Raw genomic sequence first — 17,872 nt, forward strand, 5'->3', positions numbered from 1 at the left:
TTTGATCGTTTTGATTTTTGACCGTATCAATACTTGAGTAAATTCAACAAAATGTTGACCATAATATTATGTCAAGGAAAAAAAACATTAAGTAAAACTTTTTCAACTAAGGGCAATAGAAAAGGAAAATGGCAACATTAGACATTAGACGTCTGAATTGGTACAATGGCGGCTTTGTCCCCGTCGGAGGTTTGTAAAGTTTATTAAAAATTTTACGATTAACACACGCTCCTACAAATTATTTGTGATTGAAATTTACCTCGCACTTTCTCAATTACTGTCCTAAAATCCAATTTAGATTATTCGTTTTCTGGATTAATTAGTTAAACCTGAATATTATGACAGTTTTCCTACGAGATTTCATGTCAAGATTTCTATTGTTGTCTCAAAAAATGTTTGTATTAGAAAAATCTTCTAAGGTGATTCTGGTAAGTGTTTCATTTGTTTGTTGCAGAGACGGTTGATGAAAGAACTGATGTCGTTAATGAAAGAACCTCCACCGGGTGTTACTGTGGACGGAGATCAAGCCAGCCAAAATCTGACACTGTAAGTGACCTTATTTTTATCATTCGGGTATTCTAGAAAAAAAATCCAAAATTTTGTGCACTTCAGTTAATTATAACCTATTTCATAGACCATTTTTGGCGCCGTTTCGGTCTCCATGGAAGGAAATCCGAAGCCTTACCCACTAGCCTATCACCGCATCAAAAGTCTATAATGTAGTCGTAATAAAAAATCTAAGGTATAAGTATGTAAGAAATTAACCTTCAGAGTGCTATCAAAACAAAATAATTAGGGTCTGTGTATATATTTTTTCTTCATTCTTTCCCATAGAAAAAAAGGAAAGGTATATATATCACCATACAGCTGTGTCTTCATTGGTACCTACATGTGTTAATTATACAGATTTAAAAAAAACAAATACAGTTTGCAAGGCTACAGAAACCAGTCATACAAATCTATTATTATGAATAATAACACAACAACATAAAAACTAATATTATGAATTTATGTGTAACCTGTATCCTGAATGATTTCACCTTTACTTAGGGTACATTTGGTCAAATGTCCTGTACAATTATGGTAAATCCATCCATAGTTTGTTAAAGATGTAACAACACAGGATAGATTAGAAAAAATTATTTAAAAGAGCAAGTATTTATCCCATTTTAAGAAAAAAATCGACTTTTTGCAAATAATGTAAATCATCATCAGCCATGCCTACATGGCACAGGTCTCCTCTGGAACAAAAAGGGGTTAAGTAAGCAGTATACAACTATTATGGCCAAGTGCATTGTGAGACTTCACACACCTCTAACTTTTATAAGTAATGTGCGTTTTAAGCAACTGAAATATCTCTTGTTTCAAAAGTAAAGAAAGCATGAAGAAACCTGCATGACTTAGAGTTCTCCAAATGTTCTCAAAGGTGTGTGGAGTGCACCAATCCGTACTGGGCTAGTGTGGTGGACTACAGCCTTAACACCCTCTTATTGTGGTAGGAGATCCCCAGCAAGGCTAGCTAGGGTGGGAGATAAAAATTATATCCCCCCATTATATCCCCTGGAAAGGGATATAATTAACGTGCCCACCTGCTAAATCACTGGAACACATTTATTATTTGGATATTATTTCCACTTGTGTGTCAGCACTCCGAGAGTTGATAAAGCTGTGGGAGAAGATTAATTTTTTATCCTTTCCCCAGGGATGTAATTGTCTCCTGCCCATGCTAGCCGTGCTGTAGGGGGTAGATAATGGGTTGATATGATGATAATGAGGATGAGGTATTTTCTCTACAGAAATTGTAGTTTGTACCAACCTAGAGTTAAAAGATTGACCTTGTACACCTCAATGCCTGGGAGAATGTGTAAGCTGTTGGTCCCGGCAACTATTACTAATGTGATGATAATCATTAAAACCTGCCAACCAGCACCAGAGAATCATGGTGGGCAACTATGACAGAGGCTTGCGCCTCAATACTGGATAGTGCGAACATCAGGCAAGTCACAGAGAGACTATAGTGTCTGGATATAGTGTATGTCACAGGATTGTGGTTTGTCAAAAGCCGTACAAAATACCTATGTCCAGCAGTGTATGTCCAAGGACATGCATACAAACAAATCATTTTGCAGCTTTACGGGAATTCCTAATAGTCCTAATAAGAGACTATGTTGGAAAACCGATAACCGAAACCGACGCCTTCTTTTTATTTTTATTACGAAACGTAACAAACGTCATCATTTTGTAATTCGTCGTACGAGAATGAACGGGTTGCGTATTATTAATAGCTCAGTGATCTCTCACACTCCATTAATTATTGGTTATTGTTTGTGTTTATGTTGTCACTTGTCTAAATTTACGTTTCATTTACTATATTACTAGAGCAGAGGACCTGACGGGCGTCGTTCTGCTCGACAGAATAGTGGCACCTACTGGGTCCTTTTGTGTTTTCAAAACATCCATGTTATTTCCCATCCGATTCAATTTAAATATTTGTTTGGTAGAGCGTTCCGTGGCAGAGCTTGACCGAAGATATAATACCGCCATGCTTATTTCTGCAGCCAAGCGAAATATCTTTGTTTCGCACTGAAAGGCGTGGTTGCAGATATAATTTTTTAAATAATAATACGCCACCCAGGCCCAAAGTAAGCGTAGCTTGTGTTATGGGTAGTAGAATAACTTATAAATACTTTTTATCAATAATATACATAAATATGTACTTATAAATAAATAAATATACTACGACAATAAACACATCGCCATCTAATCCCAATGTAAGCGTAGCTTGTGTTATGGATACTAGGATAACTGGTGAATATTTTTATGAATAATATACATAAATACTTATAATATACAGATAAACACCCAGACACTGAAAAACATTCATGTTCATCACACAAACATTATCCAGTTGTGGGAATCGAACCCGGCCTTGGACTCAGAAAGCAGGGTCGCTGCCCACTGGCATCTTCTAGGCAAGCGCGCTCCTTAGGCGGCATCATCACTTATACAGGTGCGATTGCAGTTAAACGCTCGTCTGTAAACATAAAAAAAAAATATACTGCATGCAAAAATGCTGGATGAGGATTCTGTGGGCATACCCTTCGGTTGGGACAGGCCTGTTGTGGACTTATATCGGCTATAGATGACGCTGGAATGCAAATCATTTTCATAGATGTTTCTATCTTTGTCTCCAGGTGGACAGTACATATGGAAGGCGTACCCGGCACGCTGTACGAGGGTGAAAAATTCGTATTGCAATTTAAATTCACAAATAAATATCCCTTCGATTCTCCAGAGGTAAGCATTCTTAGTTAATGCATTGGTATGTTCAACTGCCTTGGTCTAGTGGTGATCAGAACACGAGGTCCTGGATTCGATCCCCGGGCCGGGCCAATGAACACTATCGGGTTTTTCTATCAAGAAATTCTTAGTACCAGTACGGAGTTTTGAAATTGGAGGTGGCCCGTGCCTCGGAGAGCACGTTGAGCTGTAAGTCCTGCGTTTGATCGCATTCTTGTCGTGTCGGAGCGAAACGTGCGTATTACTGAAGATCTGTTTGCGTGTGGAGTATGAAGGTTAAATAAATTGTAAACAACACCGTACAGATTATCCTGCTTTTCGCGGAGTATAGCAAATTAAGCTTAATTTTCGAATTGTATCATAGAATTCCGCAAAGAAATTTATCATCATCATCATAATAACCCTTTACCGGCCCACTTTGCCGGCCAACCGGCACATGTCTACTCCTACAATGAGAAGGGAAAGTAACGCCTGCTTCTATCCAATAATAACATTGTTAGCAGTTAAATTCAAGAAATAAATAAACTTTACAGCACACCAATTGTAGTCACTTCGCAATAATTGTCCGTCGATAGACACTACATACACATGTACAGCTATTCCAGCCACGCCAATCGAATCTATATTCTCTACTACTTGTAGAACTGATATTAACATTTATCGAAGCATTTAGCACGTATATGCTAAAATTTTGACGGCCTTAGTAGATTTCTGCATGTAATAATATGTACTCATATACGCTCCATCTTACATGTACTTATCACGTTCGATACTTACACAATAATATTTTTAACAATCAACTTATATCTCAACATCATCATATAAATCAATTGACGTCCACTACTGGACGTAGGTCTTTTGTAGGGTATGCACAGGGTATGCAGATGATATAAAATGAAGAAAATCTTCGATAAAAGTTTTTAAAGATTGGCATTGTAAGAGTTATAAAAACCCCACCCTTAAGTTTTTATAGCTCGTACTTGGGATTTTCTTCATTTTATATCATCTGCATACCCTGTGCATACCCTCTATGCACGCCACTGCATTGTGCCGCTTGGGTCCAGGTGCTCCCTACGACTCGTTTGTCGTCCGCCCACCTCGTCGGGGGTCTAACAACGTTGCTTTTATCGGTGCGATTTCGGCCATTCTAGCACCTAGGGACCCCAACTTCCATCTGTTGTCCGAGCCACGTGCTCTGCTAATTGCCACTTTGGCTTCGCGCCGCGTTGAAATAATAGAGATATGAGAGAATCTGACCATATTAAATCTAAACTCACTGTGGAATTTATGTAAACAAACAAAAAATTACGACGTGTAAGGGTTGTCACACTTTTAATGATCAAAAATTGAAATTTCCAAGTTTAACATTAAAATTTTAGCTTAACAACTTTTTATGATAGATAACTTAACCGCCCGGTGTCTAACAAGTAAGTAAAATAGCTTGAAACTCATCATTGAATTTCGCGGATTAGTAACATTTGGAGTTTATAAGATTAATGGACAAATTTACTACAGATGGTATGAAATTATATTTTTTGTCGATGAACAAACTTAGTTACGAAGAGTGACCCGTACTTCCCGGCTCGAGTGGGCTTGGAGGCGTAGTGAAATTTTCATTACAGGTAAAGGAAAAGAGCGAGCCCGGAAAATGCTACGATTAATTCGAAATAAAACTGTTTTAATTAACATAAATAAGTTGAAATTTTATAAATATAGATAACGGTAGTTAAAATATTATTAATTAAAAATAAATAAATATTGATTGATAAATTTTTCCATAGGTTCATAACATCTGTATGTCATTGGTTGCTTAACAACGCTTTGTTGGTAAAACATTCCATATCGAATTTGGCTAGACACTCTGTATTACACTAGGTGGCACTCTTTTGACTCCATACAAATCCTAGCTAACTTTCGCGCGACCTAATATGTTAACTTAGTTATAAAAACTAACACCGAGGACTCAGTATTGTCATTAGATGGCGCTATTTCGATTCCATACAAATCGGAGCTAACTTTCACGCGATCGAATATGTTAACGTTGTTAGAAAATCTAACACTAGGCATTATGTATTTATGTATTAGGCGTACCAGAATACGAACGGCATACGATTCGAGACAGGAATTCTAAATCATACAGATGGCATTCAGTCAGAATTCCGGTCAGGTTCGGTATAGCCTTCTGTGTACATTATGTATGTAATTTTCGAGTCTAATTAGAAACTGTATGCAGTCAATTAACACATTAGACTTTGAAAACAATTGTGGAAGACCGTATGATGTACAAGCGTAACGCATTTGGATCATCATATCGACCCATTACGGGCCCAATGCAGGGCACTGGTCTCCTCCCACAATGAGAAGGGGTTAATGCCGTAGTCCACCACGCTGGTCCTGTGCGGATTGTTGGACACCACATACCTTTGAAAACATTATGTAGAACTCTCAGGCATGCAGGTTTCCTTCACCGTCGAAGCGAGTTATATTTTTTATGACTTAAAACGCACATAACATTTATTTATTTATTTATTCCCATCTTACATTTTTTGTCATTACAGGAAAAAGTTATCCTAATACGACAATGCAGCATGTTATGTAAATTATAATAATATATATAACTATAGTGTATATGATAAAATCCAAATCGCTATATTTGTGAGTTCACTCAGAGTGCAACAAAATAAATCCGTCTTCTCGGCTATCACATTGAGGGTACGGAGTGCGCGCGTCAGTGGCGCCTCATAGAAAGGTTTGAGGTGCGTGCTGGGATCCGAACTCGGCCCCTCGAAAGTGAAGCCGAGCTCCTGCCCAATACGCTATCACCGCGTCATATAAACACAATATGAGTTTATTTAATGAAAAATATACAACAATACTAGATGTTGGCCGCTCTCTTCGTTCGCATTTATTACGGTTTTTTTTAACAAATCCCGTGGGAACCATTAGTTTTCAAGGTTAAAAAGTTGCCTATGGTACTCACCGTCTTTTCAGCTAACTCTATGCTAAAAATCAATTTAATTGGTGGATTAATTAGGACGTAAAGGAACGACTAACAGACTTTTGCATTCATAATACATTGTGGTCTCTGGTGGGCTTTGGGCTTCACGTTAACTCGACAGTGAGACGGTGATAACAAAAAAAAGTTGGCTATGTTTGTTGTGGGCTTTTCTTAGACCAGGGCGCGTTTGGAACCCTCCTAGCTTTAGTTTTTAGTTAACGAATGCAGTTATCACCATCACTAACATTAGTGTTAACATGTTAAATGTATGAGCGCTTCATAAGCGCCTGTGATAAGGTCTACATGGATGAAACAAATTTGAATTTGAATTTGGCCGTGGCTCGTTACCACCGACCAAGTCGTGCCGCTAAGCGATTCAGTGTTCCGGTGCGATGTCGCGTAGAAACCGATTAGGGGTATTTCTACCATACTCCCTAACAGGTTAGCCCGTTACCATTTTAAACTGCATCATCACTTTCCATCAGGTGAGATTCCAGTCAAGGACTAACTTGTAGTTAAATGAAAAAAAAATAGTTATAGTATTTTATAGTATTTTTTTTTAATATAATAATAAATATACTACGACAAAACACACATCGCCATCTAGCCCCAAAGTATGCGTAGCTTGTGTTGTGGGTACTAAGATGCCTGATGAATATTTTTATGAATTACTAGCGTACCCAGCCCGCTTCGCCGGGCTAGATTTTGCTTTATTTTATTTAAACAATAAACTTACATCATAAAATTTTTAATTTAAGTCTCATAATATATTAAATCGATTATTTCTCTCCGTATTCATTCTCTTCTATTCTCTTCTCGAGCGGGTGAAGATCATTACCCATGTACACCCAACAATAGAATGTCATCATAGTAAATAAAAGCTGTATTTGACAGTTTGACAGTTCAAAAATAGGAGTGCTCCGATCGTCACCTACCTTTACAGGATTACTCCGCCAGGTCAATCCGGAGATTCCCTGAAAGTTTCATTGAAATCGGTCCGGCCGTTTCGGAGCCTATACGGAACATACCCACACACATATATAGAAGATATACATATTTATAGAAGATATACATATTTTACTTATAAACACCCAGACACTGAAAAACATTCATGCTCATCACACGAAAATTTTCCAGTAGTGGGAATCGAACCCACGGACTTGGGCTCAGAAAGCAGGGTCGCTGCAAACTGCGCCAATCGGCCGTCAAAGTTATAAGGATAACATTACGTTGCAACTCATAAGTAACGCGGATGTAATCGCAGCTACTTCTCTAAATATTCATATAATATTTAACGTTAACTAATAAAAGTAAATGCTTCTAGAATAAACCACTGAATGTACTAAAATAAAGTTAATTTCGCGTCACTGTTCAGCGCGTAGACGGTATAATGTATAATATATTCTTGGGGGGGAATTACTATGTTAAAACGGTTCGTTGGATTTTATGTTATTCAATTTCATAATTGGACTTAATTAAGCTACTAGTAACAAGTTTTAAATCCACAAAATGTATAAAATTAAAATTCAATCCATTGAAAGTTGAAACAGTTTTTTTTCTTTTGTTTTATAACGGCATCCCTAGTAAAAAGCGTACCAATACTTCGTCACCCATTTTTTACTTACGATAAAAAGAATTAAATAAAGAAAATTTTATTAACTTACTATTAAATGTTAGTGCGAAGTGGTGGCGATTAATATAAATGCTCCGGTCGGTAATAATATTAATATTGCAATTAATAATTCGGAAGTCTTGGTCAGCTGTTCCGATCGTATATTTAACTGGCACTATTCCATAAACATACAAATATTTCACAGTATTGTGTGTACTAAACGTTTTAGATCTACGATCTGGAATGCCCTTCCAGCTTCCATTTTCCCCAGTGCCTACAATAGGCATCTTCTAGGCAAGCGCGCTCCACCTTAGGCTGCATCATCGCTTACCATCAGGTGTGATTGCAGTCAAGTGCTCGTCTATAAACATTAAAAAAAATATATGATTTTGATAAACCCAACCTTTTTTTTATGTTATAATAATTGATGAAGCAAAGAGATGGCCCACCTTATGGTAAAAACACATCGCTCATTTGACGGCCGATTGACGCAGTGGGCAGCTTTCTCAGTCCAAGGCCGTGGGTTCGATTCCCACAACTGGAAAAGGTTTCTGTGATGGACATAAACGTTTTTCAGTGTCTGGCTGTTTATCTGTATTTTATAAAAATCTGGGTACTACCATAACACAAGCTACGCCTACTTTGGGCTTACGCTTAGTTGGCGATGTGTGTATTGTCGTAGTATATTTATTTATTATTTATAAACCTGAGACGTAGCTTTTGTATCACAGGTAGGATGACCTCGGTCACAAAAAAAGCTCTTCTTTATCAATTTGATTTATCAAAGTATTACCAAGAGTTGCAAACAAACCTTATTTAATATATAAATGCACGTAACTGCTGGGTCGATTTCGATGCTTGATATACTTTAAGTATTATTTCGTCATGTACATAAATAATATAATTCAAAATTCATTTATTTCAAGTAGGCCTACTTTATAAGCACTTTTGAAACGTCAAGTATATATGTTCGCAATGACTCTACCACCGGTTCAGAAAGCAGATTCTACCGAGAAGAGCCGGCAAGAAAATCCGTTTTCTATCTTGCAGGAGATAAAGAGAAGCTGGCTGCTTCCAATCTACCTTGTCATTAAGAAATTCATCAAATGTATAGTAACGCCTCTGTATTAGATGTGTTTTTGCACATTTTTTAAATGTATGTATTGGTAGGTCAAGAATTACCTAAGGATTCATGTTGTAAAAGCGTATACTCAACCCCATCTGATATATTTTTTTCTCTTCCCTCCGCAGGTCACGTTCATAGGTAATAACATCCCAGTACACCCTCACGTTTATTCTAACGGACACATCTGCCTCTCCATACTGACGGACGACTGGTCGCCCGCACTCTCCGTGCAGTCGGTGTGCCTCTCCATAGTCTCTATGCTTAGTAGCTGTAAAGAGAAGGTGAGAAACTCCATTATTGTCTTTGGTATACATCTGGCTCTCCATACTCTATGGTCAGTTGCTGTAAAGAGTATGGAGGGTAGAGGTAAGGAGAGTCATCTGTGTATATGAAAAAGTGTCGTCAAAATGTATTAAATTAGGATGGCGCCACATTTGCATCAGGGTAACTCTTAAAAGAAGCGCCAAATATAAATACCGTACTATTTACTGTTTACGAAATAAAATCACTCTAAACGCACGTTTGGTTATAATAAATCTGTAAGGTTATATTTACCACAATATTTTGTACAACGTAAGTTGTTGAAATTCTCAATAATTAACTACTTTAGTCGATAATGACATTAAATTTTTTAACTCGGCATACTTCAATTCATCTACGATTGCTACATTCATACCATACCCTGTGCATCCACCAGCGCCATTGTGGAGGATTTTTGAACTGTTATTTAGCGCAACAACTGGACACTTTTTCAACTTTTCTCCCATATAAGATGACTCTCCTTACCTCTACCCTCCATAGTAAAGAGAAGGTGAAAGTAGCCCTGTTGTTGTCATTTGATACATCTGCCTCTCCATAGTCTATGCTTTGTAGCTGTAAAGAGAAGGTGAGAGAAACCCCACCATTGTCTTTGGTATACATCTGGCTCTCCATACTCTATGGTCAGTTGCTGTAAAGAGAAGGTGAAAGTAGCCCTGTTGTTGTCATTTGATACATCTGCCTCTCCATAGTCTATGCTTTGTAGCTGTAAAGAGGTGAGAGAAACTCCATCATTGTCTTTGGTATACATCTGGCTCTCATGTTCTCTCTACAATATCTAATCTCATGTACAATATTTTAATTTTTGTGTTTTTTCACTTTTCAGAAACGGCCGCCGGATAATTCATTTTATGTAAAAACGTGCAACAAAAATCCTAAGAAAACAAAATGGTGGTATCACGGTACGTATATTAAGACTTGTATCTATGTTTATTCCCCTTCTGGAGGTTTTAAGATGTTATTTTCAAACATGTGTTGAGTTAGGTGTTACTGAATCTTGAGGGTTTCTTAATGTTAACGTCGTGAAAGCACAGCTGTTACAATTCTTACTAAGATTAATGTGAATGTAAGTCGGTTGGTTTGCAACGCCTTATTGCTCAACCGATTATGAGATTTAGTCAAGTGGGAAATTCTCTACCTACGTTCATATACTAAGGGTAGGGAACAGTATCGTCGCTAGATGGCGCTGTTTTGATTCCATATCTTTTTCTTTCTTTATATACATTATTCTACTGTACGTGGTCACTGAACTCCTAAACGGCTGGACCGATGGGTGGCACCCTGGATAGTTTAGATTCATAAATCAGCCCGACAGATGGCGCTGCAGTCGGTATCTAGGTTATTTATCTATACTGCAGCTAAACGGCTGATTTATTCAGGTACGAGTCGGATTTGAAAAATTATATCAGTTCTGGATAGATTTGATAGGTGGTTTCAAATGAAATGAAAATAATGTTGATAAAATAAACGAAAAGAGAAAATGTGTTCAACTTGATTACTAAAACAACACTTATAAACTCTCTGTTTTTAAGCGATGGTTTTTCATTTAGGTACCACAAGTCGGCCATCTTGGTGCGTAAATTATGACTTTAAAAAATATATATACGACGTCTAAATGAAAACGGAAATATAATATTCTTCACATACTTTAAGAGGCTCATTATTTACTGTCTCTGAGATTTATCTGTGTAACTAAAACGCTAATATTTTTTGAGTAAACCACATATATATACAGACCTAACATTACATACTAAATAAAAATCAACTAGCTCATGTCACTTTGTTAGTAACGTATCGCGTAAAGTAGGTACTATGCACGTGTCGGTCTTTTATTTTTAATAGTAAGTAAACACTAAGAATGGTTTGAATTAGTTGTGTGAATGGAAAAATAGATATGCTTCTTTAGGGTTGATTCCTTACGAAATATACTCAGTATTTCGTAATTGGGCTACAGGTTGTATACTCATGTTCAAACTTCATAGCTTAATATTAATTTACTGTGAGATGGTGGTAACGAAAAGTTACCCGGCTAAGTTTGTTGTGGGCTCTTCTTAGACCAGGGCGCGTTTGGAACCCTCGTAGCTTTGAGTTAAAGTTGGCGAACGAAGTTATCACCATCCTCTTACAATTATGTAAACATTCATGTATGAACGCTTCATAAGTGCCTGTGATAGGCCTACATGAATAAAGAAATTTTGAATTTGAATTTATACCTAAATAACGCCGTAAAGATTTATCATTCGAGAGCAATTGGATTATTTAACAACAAATTACCAAATGAAATCTTTGAGATGTCTCTCAATAAGTTCAAAGTTTATATAAAACGTAAGCTTACATAAAAATCCTATTATAAAATTAAGGATTACTTAAACGACGAAAAAGCTTGGGTGTGAATTGCTTACCTCCTTAGCTTAATATTAATTTACTGTGATATGGTGATAACAAAAAAAATACGCGGCTAAGTTTGTTATGTATGAATGCTTTATAAGTGCCTGTGATAGGCCTACATGAATAAAGAATTTTGAATATTGACTTTTGAATTATTTACTTTTCGTAGATTACAGTGATAATTAAGTTGAATTTTCATTGTAAACTAATTATAAAATTTTGTTCCAGATGACTCCGTTTAACAAATCGCGACTATATCGACAATGGACGATAAATCTAATTTGTGATAAGTGTTATATCGATATAGATACAGTATGTTAACATGTATATACGAGTTGCGAGTGTGTGGGACCGCGGCGTTGGTGCGAAATTGTGTTGAACTAGTGATGTGCTAGTGGCCTAGTGCTGCCCTCTGTTGCGTTCATTAATCTGTATTTACAACGTATTATTTATAGTCTGTGTCACTGGCTTCTCGAAACTCTTATTTGTGTAATCTGTGGACATTTGGTGCGGACTTTCAAGGGCATGTGCACTTATTTTTTTTTTCTAATTTTCTAACTTATCTCATAATTTAAACAATATTTTCATGAGTTTTTAGGTTAAATTATGTTTTTTTAATTAAAAAAACAAACAACTAATTAAAAAGAGGTACTCCTTATGAAATTGTGTTTTAAATAATTTTTTAGCTATTTGAAAATAACTGACAAATCCTTATGTTAATTAACAAAAAGATTGTTTACATTATAAGACCGATGAGAAAAGAAAACTTTACAGTAAAGGTAAGACCGCACTACGCAATTAAAACTTGCGGATTTATTAAGGTTTCGAACTTGGTTTAAGGTTTGCCTAGTCTACTTGTTTGTGATAATGGTGATGAATTGATTTAAAAAAAAAACTTTAAACAGCTTTTTTGACAGTTTTTTTTTTGTTTTGTATATGAAGTGTTTTTACTTCGTGCACAAACACATTATGCACCATTATAATTTCTAAGAACCTATGTTGTAAATGAACTACAAGTTTGATTAGGGGATTATGAAGTTGATAATGTGATTTTTCTTAATAAAGTCTTACCTAATAACTTATGTATTGTGTTAAATTTAAAACAAATAACTCTATATTATAACCAAGAATTTATGAGGAAACCTTTATTAAAAGCTTAAGTTTCTTTACTTATAAAGAAAATTCGTAGTCATAATATGTGCAATATTAGAAAGGGACAACAGCCTACTAAAACTGCTCTCTCTCTCCCACATTTCATGTTGTACAAGCTCTTGAAAAGTCTTCTATTTGTTTATGGCATTTGCTATTATCAATTAGGGTGCTTACAGACCGGTGATTTAATCGCGCGGTGCAGCAATAATCTACATTAATAAGCCATACAAAGCTATAGTTAAAAAGTGATCGCAGGCAATAACGCTTTTAGAATTAAAAAAAAAGAAAAGGGAGAATTCGCGCGGGCGTACAACCCGTAATTCTGTAAGCGCCCCGACAATTAGAAATTTATTCGTGTACTTTAAAAAAGACCCTAGTAAATTATTTTTTTTTTAAGTTTACTGTATTATTTTGATGCTATGTATTAATAAAAAAATGTTCATATTAATTACTTTTTTTTATTTTGCGGAACACGGAGGCTGGTTAAGTATGAAAAGAGTTATATCTAAAGGAAAATTAAGTATACTATGACTTAGATACTCACGGCACGACAAGGAAGAAGCGACCTTACCGACTTACCAACGAGGCTCTGGCGACCGACTAATCGCGGTATAACCATTCCAACTGATATTTGGTTCAAAATCTAATGAACGCTTAGCAGCGTTATCGGTGGAGGGCAAACACTGCGGTCACCAAACCGCGTGCCAAGTGTGGTGATTATTGGCAACGCTTTGTTTTTTTATTCCACTACAAGTTAGCCCTTGACTGCAATCTCACGTTGGTAAGTGATGATGCAGTGTAAGATGGTAGCGGGCTAACTTGTTAGGGAGTATAAATACATAATTCATATACTACGACAACGCACACATCGCCATCTAGCCCCAAAGTAAGCGTAGCTTGTGTAATGGGTACTGAGATGACTGATGAATATTTTTATGAATAACTAGCGTACCCAGCCCGCTTCGCCGGGCTAGATTTTGCTTTATTTTATTTAAACAATAAACTTACATCATTCAATTTTTAATTTAAGTCTCATAATATATTAAATCATTTATTTCTCTACGTATTCATTCTCTTCTATTCTCTTCTCGAGGGGGGTGAAGATCATTATCTACACCCATGTACACCCAACAATAGAATAATATCATTCTTACATCTTACTAATATTATAAATGTCAATGTAAGTTTGTTTGTTACGCTTTCACGCAAAAACGACTTAACCGATCCTCATGAAACTTTGTACACATATTCTTGGAAGTGTTAGAAGTAATATAGGATTTTTATCCCGATATTAAGCTCGGTTCCTTTGGGAGAGGGGATGAAAGTGTTTGATGACCATAACTCCGACAAATTATAACCGATTTAAAAAAATATTTTTGTACTATAGAGGTTATAATATGTGTTTAATTTTGTCCAAACTGTGGTTGGAGATAGAGGACAGAACCCCTCAGCGGACAACAGCAAACTCCTCATTCAAGGCTTGGCGATGCTGAGTACTTTAAATTTTTTTAGAACTCCAACTAAATTTAATGCCACATCAAAAAACAAAATCAAACGCAGACGAAGTCGCGGGCAACAGCTAGTAGTAAATAAAAGCTGTATTTGACTGTTCGACAGTTCAAAAATAGGAGTGCTCCGATCGTCACCAAACTTTACAGGATTGCTCGCCAGGTCAATCCGGAGATTCCCAGAATGAAACTTCATTGAAATTGGTCCAGCCGTTGCGGAGCCTATACGGAACACACACTTTCTCTTTTATACATATAGATATACATAAATACTTATAATATACATATAAACACCCAGACACTGAAAAACATTAATGCTCATCACACAAACATTTTCCAGAGGGAATCGTAGATTCGATTCCCACTGGAAAATGTTGCCTTTGACTCTGAGAGCAGGGTCGCTGCAAACTGCGCCAATCGGTCGTCCAAATACGTATGGAAGTCATGCCCCTAATCGGTGTCCCCTGGTCAACACTAAATCGCTTAGCGGCACGTCTTTGTCGGTAGGGAGCCAAAGCCTACCAACAGACCAGACCAAAGGAAATTCAGAAATTATAAATTCCCTAATTACCAGGGCCAGCGTGGTTGACTACGGCCCTAACCCCTTCCCATTGTGGGAGGAGACCCGTGCCCTGTAGAGGGCCGGTAATAGGTCAATATGACGATGATAAAAGCTTTGAAAGTCAACCTCATGTTAACGGGATGTTTGTTGAATCTTAATTGTTTTAGTCAGGTTTACGGACAAGCCAAACCTTCTATTTAAAAAACCAGGAACTTAATGCAACAAAATGATCAAAAACAGTTTTACAGGATGAATCAGAAATAACTATAGAAAGCAATAAAATAAATTGTATAGATTAAAATTATATTTCATTTACAACCCATAAATTAATTATTACAACATTAATTGACATAAAATTAGTTTGAATAAAGAAATGTACATAAACATCAGTATTTACAAATTCACAACTTTCTAGATGAGGTTTTTTTTAACCCAATAGTACAGTTAGAACTAAAATGAAGGCTTAGAGCGCGTAGCTTTATGTCTTTCCATTGACGTGGTTAATTCTTTAATACTTTTTATGAAAAAAAATTAAAAATATACGAGCTTCTCATTACTTTTTTCAATAATTGACGGATCGCAACCTTGTAATGTGCGAATAAGATGTAACAACATCGGCCGACTTTTATAAATCGTTTGTTTATTGGCGCGATACCTAACCAAAGACACGTAGAAGAAAATAGAGTATAGGTGACAGTCTAAGAATGACATTAATTGAATAATTTCTGACAGTTGTGCTATTCTGTGCTGTAAAAAACGAACTAGTAGCGCTATATCTTTCATTATGTTATTTGTGGAAAAAGACAGCATTATTTTTAGATTTGTCAAATAATATTTTAAAGATTTTCGTACAACAGAATAAGCACCAGAGAAATTTCTTCACGCAAGTCGGGTTTTGATTTTAAAAACGTTAATAAAAAAATACCGTAAAATTACGTACCGATGAGATTTTAGGCAATATTCAACATTTATTTTCCTACACGAAACTAAATTTAAAGGACTAAAAGCCTTCGCACACCAAATCGACTCAGTACCGACTCGACCGAAATCCACGCATTGGAATGTGAGCTTTATGTTATGTGGCAAACTGTATAAAGCAAACTGTACTATAATATGTATGCCAAAGCAATTAAATATATTCCCTTTGAGGCTACCAATCACCAACATCAATAGTGAAGTTTGTTTTATTTTTTTAATTCCTAATTGGAAATAGTTCAATGCTTTAAAAAGATTGCGTTAATTGTTTCATGTAAAGTAGACACAGATTGACTACTTCAGTTAAGAGTGCGTAAGTGGATTCTCTACCTATTCGATCGCGTGAAAGTAAAGTATGATTTGTATGGAATCAAAAAAGCGCCATACAGTAACAATACTGGAGAACAGTATTGTCAATAGATGAAATAGGTAGAAAATCTCACGCGAGGCATTCTACGCAATACCGTTACGATGAATTTTTGAGTCCTTTAAATTTAATTAATACATATATTATATATATTTTTTTTTGTTTTTTTTTGTTTGTGTTTCTCTCTATTCGTCCTTTATTTTCCTAACTGTGTAGTGGTGTACAAATAAAGAGTTTAAATAAAAATAAATAAATAATATATACATTTAAATTACTTAACTAATTATTCAAATTATATAACCACTTTATACCCGAGTCACTATTAAACATTACTAGAAATATTTACAGTTAAGGTGAGAAAGATCATATATCAAGATACATCAAAAAGATTCTCTATTAATGTAATTATTATTTATTAGTCGTAACACTTATGCTTATTTGTTTATAGACATATCGTAAACAGAATGACAGCGAATGTGACATCGCAACGCTTGATTGGTTGACAAACTTTCTGTTTGTGGGATGTGGGAAACATAGAGATTCTGGTTTTTTTTTTTCAAATACACGTTAGCCCTTGGCTGCAATAAAGCCTATTTTTTAAGCCTATTACTGTTACTAAAATAAATATAAACTTATGGTTATATTTATAATAACAGCAGAATACGATATTTCGTCGCCCCATCTAGTCTAATAGTTTTTAAACAAGAGTTCTTTGCAATTTTTTCATTTAGGATTTGTGTACAACCAAATTTAAACCATTTAAAATAATCTTAAACTAAATACCCTAAGCTGGCATCTTACATTTTGATTGAATAGTTTCTGAGATTACACAAGTTGCCTTTCCTAGTTCTTAAGGACATTGCGACCTCAATTAATAATAAAATAATATTATGTCATAGCGGTGATAGCCCAGTGGGGGGTTGGAACTGGACTTCACTCTTGGGGGGGGGGGGGGGTTTAAGTTCGAATCCCAGCACACACACCTCTAATTTTTCTAAGTTATGTGCGTTTTAAGCAATTAAAATATCATTTGTATCATTCGTCTATTCGCCATGTCACAGTTGTGTGAAGTTCATTACTCCGCACTGGGCTGGTGGCTGAGGAGCCTGACTAAATGATAAGGAACGCCTGCTTCCATCCAATATTCTGCAATTTTGTTCGGTGAACAAAAAAGAAAACATTATTTGCTCAACTCGATTATATGACCAATGCTACGCAGCAATGGAAAAGCACCTTTACTTTATAAAACGTGTAAATGAAAACCGAAATAATACTACACAGGCTTTCGATAATTACTGTCTCTGAGACTTATCTGTGAAACCGAAACGCTAATACTTTTTGAGTAACCATTGCCATAGTTTTTACTGAAAGAAATCAGATACAGCCGTAACATCACATGTCAAAGTAAAATCAAACGACTATTGTGACTTTATTAGGTACTATTCACGTGTCGGTCTTTTATCTGCAATAGGGTTGTCAAAAGTAAACCCTTAGAATGTTTTGAATACGATTGTATGAAATAATAAATATACTTCTTTCGATTTAATATTTCTACAGGGTGATTCC

General features: G+C 35.9%; 1 protein-coding gene across 2 annotated transcripts; it reads left to right on the forward strand.

Moving 5' to 3' along the window:
• Window positions 1–77: 77 nt before the first annotated feature.
• LOC120630553 (ubiquitin-conjugating enzyme E2 W) lies at window positions 78–13,329 on the forward strand. 2 transcript variants are annotated; one of them, XM_039899807.1, is made up of 6 exons: window positions 78–189; window positions 455–546; window positions 3,195–3,297; window positions 9,162–9,317; window positions 10,181–10,256; window positions 11,971–13,329. In XM_039899807.1, the coding sequence occupies exons 1-6, from the start codon at window positions 166–168 to the stop codon at window positions 11,982–11,984; spliced, it is 465 nt and encodes a 154-aa protein (XP_039755741.1). In that variant the 5' UTR covers window positions 78–165; the 3' UTR covers window positions 11,985–13,329. The 2 variants fall into 2 exon arrangements, with proteins under 2 accessions (XP_039755741.1, XP_039755742.1); XM_039899808.1 differs by lacking the exon at window positions 78–189 and adding an exon at window positions 234–394.
• The last annotated feature ends 4,543 nt before the right edge of the window (window positions 13,330–17,872 follow it).

Source organism: Pararge aegeria, chromosome 16, assembly GCF_905163445.1.
Source record: "Pararge aegeria chromosome 16, ilParAegt1.1, whole genome shotgun sequence".
Classification (NCBI taxonomy): domain Eukaryota; kingdom Metazoa; phylum Arthropoda; class Insecta; order Lepidoptera; family Nymphalidae; genus Pararge; species Pararge aegeria.